We start from the raw sequence: 8687 nt of genomic DNA, 5'->3' as shown, positions 1-8687 counted from the left end.
TTGTTTCTGGACAATACAGAACAACAGTTTAAACCTGTGATACTGTTTCAAAGAAACAGAAGCTCATACAGTATCACCATGAAGCAGTTTATTTTGTTCTGGGACAAACTGTAACAGCAGGGATATTGTAGGCACTAATTGTTCATGCTGAGGAGATTCAGATCAAGTCTATTGTTTCCAACAAACCTCAGATTGGAGAACTTAGGGAGAAATAATACATCTGTATTTCAGTGTGTAGGGCTCTGGTTCCATCCAGTCCACCCTACAAAGCAGCTAGGACTCAAGGTGACTCTTCTGTTGACTTGTAATGGTTCAGTTGAGTTTGGGTGCGCTTGGCTGAGTACAATGGTCCTGCTGATTGAAGTCCTGTTGGTTAATAATGTTTTGTTGAGTTGAATGTTGTCGGAACTGAATTAGGTCAACAGTGCTGTGTATGCTTGGTCTGATGCTGTATCCTGGTGACAGAGGTGTTCCTGGGTCTTGTCCAATCACCCAATCTGTTTCCAGTGCCAGTGCCAGATGTTAGTGACTGTCCAATCAGGTTCAGCTCCCCTGGTCAGCTCCCGGTGAAATCTGAGAGGAGGGAGGGAGGGAGGGAGGGAGGGAGAAAGGGGGGGAGAGGGAGAGAAACACATTAAAATTAGATTTAATAGGAATTGCTTTAGATTGTTCTATGGTGTTTTAGCACCTCTGCAAAGGGACAAGAGAAGTAGAGTGAATGAGACAGAGAGAGAGCAAGAGAGTGTGACGACAAATATTGTTTATGGAGTATACTTTTGAAGATGAGAAAAGTTGTTTCCAAACAGCTGAGGGAAGACCATTGAAACCAATGCTGACAAACAACCAAACTAATCTTCCCACCATCACCTTGAAAATAAGGTGAAGCATCTTAACAGAGCTCTCTTATCCTGCCAAACTGTGTCTCAGCAATGAAAGGGTAAACATAGGAAGTATGACAGGCTTTTAGAAAAGAGTTTAAGACCTGAAACAATGAGAGTGAGATTCTGGCCAACTAGATAGGTGGGTATTAGGTATGACAACCAAACCGTGTGGTCCAATTCCTAACGGGATTTCTGATCAGGAATGGGAGAAGCTTGATCCTACTCCGTGGATCGGAGGTGGATTTAATTCCTGTCATTGTGCTTGGAGCAAATCTCGTAAGTGATTCAGACCAAATCAGAAGTTACAGCACTGAAACCTTCTCTTCAATTGGTTATCCATAGGCGTACTTTTATAGCACTTAGGAAGTGATATAACACATTAATTACACTGTCACCATGGCTGTCATAACACACTACAATACTATGAGACGTAATACAAAAAAAATATAAAAGAATCAAGAGCAACTACAATGTGCTTTCTTTATACACAATATAACTAACTATCTCACGTAGAGGTTTGTATGCCTCCATACTTCCCCCAACCTTTCTCTAAGAGATGCAGAAAATTAAGTCTCTTGGTTAAATGTTTCCATTACTTATTGTGGGTTCACATACATGGAGAAAGCAAAGAAAATATTGACAAACTCTCGCATATCAAATCTCTTTGTTTATCCATCAAGATAGAGATTAAGAATTGGTGGAGACACAGCACTAAACAGTATTTCATTCATATTTAAACATATTTAAGTAAAATTTAGGGAGACTTAATAATTATAATCCAAACATTTGGATGCGTGAAATTAATATTGATTAGTTGGATGCCATGCTTACTCATAGACAGCTGTCACTATCTTCTTATGTGGGCCGTCTTCTTCAGTGGCGGCCATTTTGAATATCTTGGTACTCTCCGGGTCCTCAGGAACATCAGCAGTGGACATATGCCAGAACCTCATCACAATGAAGCAAAACTTCCTACCTGAGAATAAGCAGGAAAACAGAGAGTTAACAAAAGACAAATATACAGAAACAGTGAAGTAGGACAAAGTTATGCATCACACTAACTCACACACACACTCGCGCACGCTCACATGCACGCACACACGCACACACAGCAATACCATTTGAATCAAAAACTATGGAAACTTCCTCTGGCAGAATAAATATAATATCGTCCAATGAGATAGCTAGATGTCTTCTTTGGGTTTCTGAGAGAGCCCTACACCTCTGTTGCGCATAGACCACCATCTGAAATGAAACCAGATAAGACACAGCTTATGGGACATGGCTATAATTGGGGCCATTGATTCATCAGAAAACTGATAAAGGAATCTAAAACAGTACACAACACTTTGTCTTTACAATAGACTATAGTTTAGATGAATATAAAATAGGACTTTGGAGATGGTATGAGTAGGCTACCTCTGTTGATACCAACCCTCTCAGCTCCTCAAAGTTGCCATTGGACATCATGGTGGAGACATGGACCAGTGCCTATTGCAAAGACCAGGTCAGTCAAGTGTCTAGTTCACATTTGCCAATGTGTAGTTTCTAATATCCCAAACATATATGATGAATACAGTGAGTTATGACCCTATCATAAAGCTGACATAACCCTTATCCAATAGGTGATATGATATACCAAAGAGAAGCCTATATATAACACCTGAGAAACCATACCTGCTTGACTCCATTGTCAAATTCCACATTGTTAATGCCCAATTGAAAATAGAGTTCTATCAGGTAGATGTGGACTTTATTCCGAATCCACGTGAGTGGATCAGGGATGCCGACAACTGTGATGCCATGATGACCATGGCCGCCAGTGCGCTTCCGTTCATTCTCGCTCTCTGTGCAGTAGTGTCTGTATTTCTCATGGGAGAAAACCCCACTTTGTCGCCGCAAATTATGCAAGCTACATCGTGCGGTCGGTTCTCCAAGCGGACCCGCGGTGCACGTATAGATAGACGTCGATGAACGGCATAGGGGCTGTTTTGACATTGTGGAATAGGTCCTATTCAAGGGGGAGGCCAGCGATGAGACGTATGAGCGCTTTACTAACCCGCGGAGCTCACGGCACGTGGCGATACATGTAAACCGCTGCATCATGCCAACGCACCTGCGAAAGCAAAACGATATAGTATAATTTTCATTCTGGATTTTGATAGAAAGCAATATGCATTCTCCTGTGTGGTTCTTCCGGCAAACTTATGTAACTGTCCGATGCTGTACCCATAATCCTTATGGAAAATACACAACATTTACTGTACCTACAATATCCAGTAGAGGGAACTAAATGTCTACAATTCAGTCTTGTACATGGATAGTTTCACAACTAAAATTGTCGGGAGAAAATATGCAAGTTTCTGAGCGTAAAATATTCCCCATGGAACCTTGAATTGCAGAAGTTCTGTAAGGTCTTATTTCTAAAACGTTGCATTCCAGAACCATGCCTTTAAAGCTGCGATATGTAACTTTTTACGACCGAATGCACATAGAAATTTGAGTTAAAGATCTGTCATCCTTATTGAAAGCATGTCTAAGAAGCTGTAGATCTGTTCTATGTGCTATTTTTATTCTTTCCATTGTTAAGTTTCGTTTCTGCATCTTTTACTTTCAGTTTTGTACACCAGCTTCAAACATCTTAAAATACAGTATTTTTGGTTATGGAAAATATATTTCATAGTGGTTTCGATGGTACAATGTTTCTCTACATTTTATACTTGCTTGTTTTGTTTTTACATAAACTGAAATTAGGTGAACTATTAGAATTTGAGCATTCAGGAAATGTGGATAGAATAGTGTATATACAGCAATAGTTGAATAGGTTGGACTTGACTAGAATACAGTATAAACATATGAAATGGGTAAAACAGTATGTAAACATTATTAGTGACCAGTGTTCCATGTCTATGTACATAGGGCAGCAGCATCTAAGGTTCAGGGATGAGTAACCGGGTGGTAGCCGGCTAGTGACAGTGACTAAGTTAGGGGCAGGGTACTGGGTGGAGGCCGGCTAGTGATGGCTATTTAACAGTCTGATGGCCTTGAGATAGAATCTGTTTTTCAGTGTCTCGGTCCCAGCTTTGATGCACCTGTACTGACCTCGCCTTCTGGGTGGTAGCTGGGTGAACAAGCCGTGGCTCAGGTGGCTGAGGTCCTTGTTGATCTTCTTGACCTTCCTTTGACACCAGGTGCTGTAGATGTCCTGAAGGGCAGGCAGTGTGCTCCCGGTGATGCGTTAGGCTGACCGGTGCGGTTGCCATGCCAGGCTGTGACATAGCCTGACAGGATGCTCCCAATGGTGCATCTGTAAACGTTTTTAAGGGTCTTAGGAGCCAAGCCAAATTTCTTCAGCCTCCTGAGGTTAAAAAGGCACTGTTGCGTCTTCTTCACCACACTGTCTGTGTGGGTGGACCATTTTAAATCACCGGTGCTATGTACGCCGAGGAACTTGAAGCTTTTCACCTTCTCCACTGTGGCCCCATCGATGTGGATGGAGGCGTGCTCCCTCTGCTGTCTCCTGAAGTCCACAATCAGCTCCTTTGTTTTGTTGATGTTAAGGGAGAGGTTATTTTCCTGGCACCACTCTGCCAGGCCCTCACCTCTTCCCTGTATACTGTCTCGTCTTTGTTGGTAATCTGGCCTACCATTGTTGTGTCGTCTGCAAACTTGATGATTGAGTTGGAGGCGTGCGTGGCCACGCAGTCATGGGTAACAGGGAGTACAGGAGGAGCACTGTGGGGCTCACAAATGCTTAGGCCTACATTGTGTGTGTGAGAGAGAGCGAGAGAAAGAGAGAAAAAAAAAACACTGCAACGGTTGAGTAAACATACAACTGTGTTCAAATAGCTTTGTTTTCAGTCGGATGTTTGTGCACAGGTGCACAAAATCATTGTCTCAAAAGCTGAAATTTGATCAGTAGACCAAAACATAATTAAATTCCCGCTGTTCTTGGTGATTACAGGTCACGAACATTTGTGTTTGCTTGATATTTCAATTTCCTTTTAGTATTCAGGCGAATTAATCGGATAATATATTCTAGTTTGAGATAATATTCCCAAGCATGAAAACAAGCGGAGAGACGCCTGCGTGTGTCCACACCCCTTTAAGTTCTGCAAGTCATTTTATTGATAAATAATTGCTAGCGCAGCACTTGATTATTGAAATTGCGTTCAGATATGGAAACCTTTCTGAGAGTATTATAGTAATTATCCATGTCAGTTTAAAATGCTTTTACATCTGTGGGTTGAATGGAGCAAAAATAATAAAATCTATTGCTGCTCTGATTACACACAATTGCCAAACTATTTCTATATGAGAATGAGGCCTCTTCATGTGCAGGCAACAGTTTGGAATTGAATTGTAGTTGGTAAAGCCATAATCTCTTTTGCCACTTTTGTCTGCAACTTTGTCAATAATACATCCCCATTAACAAGCCAGCAAATAAAATACATTTAAAACATTGAAATCCACGTTAAAGTAGAGAAATGTCTTGATCTAACCACGCCCCCCCTCCTTGATCCTTGCCTGCCTCACGTCTTTCTCCCATCCAAGATAACTATATGGACAGAAAATAGCAGAAACTCTGAGCTGTCCCATCAGGCCCAGTGAGTCTTAATCTCTCTTAGTCTCTTAGTGTCCAGATGAGAGCTTTTGTGCCGAAGGTACTGTGTGGAGTCATTAGGCTACTGCTTCGTTGCTGTTGGCCCTACTAGTCTACAGTGTATTTGTGTGAGAGCAGCCATTTTCTGACCATGCTTTTTTAAAGAAGTATTTGGATTTTGGTCAAGAGTTTTCTGAGAAGTTATGCTTGTTTTTTATATAAAAATGTACATATATATATATATATATATACACAGTACCATTAAAAAGTTTGGACACACACATTCAAAGATTTTTCTTTATTTTTACTATTTTCTACATTGTAGAATAATATTTAAGACATCAAAACTATGAAATAACACATATGGAATCATGTAGTAAGAAAAAAGTGTTAAACAAATCAAAATCTATTTTATAATTGAGATTCTTCAAAGTAGCCACTCTTTGCCTTGATGACGGCATTGCATACTCTTGGCATTATTTCAACAAGCTTAATGAGGAATGCTTTTCCAACAGTCTTGAAATAGTTCCCACATATGCTGAGCACTTGTTGGCTGCTTGTCCTTCACTCTGCAGTCCAACTCATCCTTAACCATCTCAATTGGGTTGAGGTTGGGTGATTGAGGTCGGGTGAACTCCCTGTAGGCCTAGATGGGTAGTTCAAATAAACCCTTACAGAAAAACCACATGATTTCACATGTGGAAAATCACAAAGTGTCTTTTGAACACTTCTCATGTGCACTTAGAAAAATGGGTTCCAAAAGTGTTCTTCAACTGTCCCCATAGGATAACCATTTTTGGTTCCAGGTACTTTTTGGTCTACAAGGAACTCAACACGTTTTTACTTGGAACCAAAAGGGTTCTACAAAGGATTCTCCGATGGGGACAGCGGAAGAACCCTTTTAGGTTCTAGATAGCACCTCTTTTTAAGTAAGTGTGCAGTTTCATGTTAACACATGTTGCTTTACATGTTGTCAGGTGTTAACATTAACTTCACATAAAATCACGTGATAGCATGAAAACATGTTTTTGAAACACTTCATATGTTCATGTAAAATGAATGTGTGTTTTTACGTATGGGGATTAAATAAAGAAAGAGATAAGACAGAAAGAAAGAAAGATCAATGCAATATCCACATTTTAGATGCAAATCCAATGGATCAAATTTAAAGGGCAATTCCGCCACTTTTCAACCTCATATTCATTATCTCGAGCACCATACCAGTCTACATATGTGATAACAGCGTGTTTCTATGATCTGTACTTAAAAAGATAAGAAGAAAGATCCCACCCCCCCAAAAAAATCTGTGACATCACAGGGTAGGATTCAAAGTCAGAAAAACAGTGATTTTCAAAACCTGCAACGAGGTTTTGTATTTTCTTGCTCCCCACGTCACAGTGAATCTCATAGTATTTGAAAATGACTGTTTTTAAAATGTTTTGACTTTTGATGATGTCATTGGGTAGAACTTTTTAACTTGATAATTTTTCTCCTGAAACAACGAAATGCGTTATTTTCATAGACACTAATATTGTGCTGGAGATAATGAAAACGAGGTTGACAAGTGGTAGAATTGCTCTTTAAGACAGTCATTATCATCCTATTGTGGTTATAAGAAGCTGAGGCCTTATCTGCCTCATCAGCACTCTGTTTGTTAGTCAAGTCTTTCCCATGTCATGCCACTGAAAGGCACTGTTGTCCACAAAGGAACTCCTGTCTCAGCCTCCAGTATTAATGCTGCAGTAGTTTATGTGTCAGGGGGCTAGGGTCAGTTTGTTATATCTGGAGTAAGTCCTGTCCTGTTCGGTGTCCTGTGTGAATTTAAGTGTGCTCTCTCTAATTCTCTCTTACTCTCTTTCTTTCTCTCTCTCGGAGGACCTGAGCCCAAGGACCATGCCTCAGGACTACCTGACATGATGACTCCTTGCTGTCCCCAGTCCACCTGGCCGTGCTGCTGCTCCAGTTTCAACTGTTCTGCCTTATTATTATTGGACCATGCTGGTAATTTATGAACATTTGAACATCTTGGCCATGTTCTGTTATAATCTCCACCCGGCACAGCCAGAAGAGGACTGGCCACCCCACATAGCCTGGTTCCTCTCTAGGTTTCTTCCTAGGTTTTGGCCTTTCTAGGGAGTTTTTCCTAGCCACCGTGCTTCTACACCTGCATTGCTTGCTGTTTGGGGTTTTAGGCTGGGTTTCTGTACAGCACTTTGAGATATCAGCTGATGTACGAAGGGCTATATAAATACATTTTATTTTATTTGATGAATGCCATAGTTTGATAGTGAACTACAAATCACTGTTGTTGAAACACATAACTGCTATCTGTCTTTATTAAAGATTTGGATAAACAATCGAAAAACATACTTCTTCTACAAATTGTCCGAGCATACTTGGACCTGCAGACATTTCACATTTTTTGTTGTGGCCCTGAACTAGCTCACTGAATTCACCTATTCAAGGGCTTAATGATTAGTTGACTAGTGTAATTAGGTGTGCTACTGTTGCTGTGGAATAGTTCAAATACATTGAATGGCTGCGGTCCCCGAGGAGAGGTTTGAAAACCCCTGGCCTAGACTTAACTGTAATGATTGAACGAAACATGAGGGCTTCTGAGTGCGTGTTCAATGTGCGTCCTCTCCCCTTAAATGTGCGTCCTCTCCTTAAGACCTGTGGCCGTTGTTAGTACGTCGTCAAGGAGGGTGTTCATGTGCTTTTGTGAGCAGAGGATCACTAGTTCGAGCCTGGCATGGGACATGGAACTTATACTGTTAGCAGCACGCCGACGCTGGTTTTGCTTATACAACCGAACAGCCTGCTTTTACTGTTTAACACAACTTTCTTGCAATAACTTTTATGCCATGTACACTACAGGTTTGGCATGTAATATCTGTCTATTGGCAAGTGACCACTTGCATAATCCTCGGCCAAGGTGTGTTGATCAAGGAGAAATGAAAAATCCACATTTAAAAATTGAAATTGGAGTGACAGTCACCTGCAAGAAGAAGCTCAAAGTGAAAGCACAACATCGATTCAGGAAAAAAAAAAAAATATATATTTTATTTTTCCTTCCCAAAATATATCTTAAAATAATTTAGAGCTTGTTGATCAAGATTCTGAGCAAAGATGTCTCCTTAACTTTGGTGCAGGTTAATGAGAGAAATGAGTGCAAATGCTCTAAGTAATAGTTCCTGATTTTT

At 40.6% G+C, this 8687-nt stretch overlaps 1 protein-coding gene across 1 annotated transcript; it reads right to left on the bottom strand.

The window, feature by feature from the left end:
* Window positions 1–73: 73 nt before the first annotated feature.
* Window positions 74–3131, bottom strand: si:dkey-82o10.4 (uncharacterized protein LOC797793 homolog). Its single transcript, XM_024395979.2, has 5 exons — window positions 2559–3131; window positions 2301–2372; window positions 2000–2126; window positions 1713–1857; window positions 74–573 (listed from the first exon to the last, which is right to left on the bottom strand). Exons 1-5 carry the CDS (start codon window positions 2985–2987, stop codon window positions 489–491), a joined length of 858 nt encoding a protein of 285 aa, XP_024251747.1. The 5' UTR covers window positions 2988–3131; the 3' UTR covers window positions 74–488.
* Between the last annotated feature and the right edge of the window lie 5556 nt (window positions 3132–8687).

This window comes from Oncorhynchus tshawytscha, linkage group LG03, assembly GCF_018296145.1.
Source record: "Oncorhynchus tshawytscha isolate Ot180627B linkage group LG03, Otsh_v2.0, whole genome shotgun sequence".
Lineage (NCBI taxonomy): Eukaryota > Metazoa > Chordata > Actinopteri > Salmoniformes > Salmonidae > Oncorhynchus > Oncorhynchus tshawytscha.
Note: the sequence above shows the minus strand (reverse complement) of the source record. Positions and strands in the feature narration are given on the sequence as shown.

Coding starts and splice junctions, on each gene's coding strand:
- si:dkey-82o10.4 (XM_024395979.2), bottom strand. CDS start 2,987: ATGATGCAGCGGTTTACATGTATCGCCACGTGCCGTGAGCTCCGCGGG. Junction 2,127..2,300: donor GAGGGTTGGTATCAACAGAG/GTAGCCTACTCA, acceptor GTTTCATTTCAG/ATGGTGGTCTATGCGCAACA. Junction 1,858..1,999: donor CATAGTTTTTGATTCAAATG/GTATTGCTGTGT, acceptor GCTTATTCTCAG/GTAGGAAGTTTTGCTTCATT.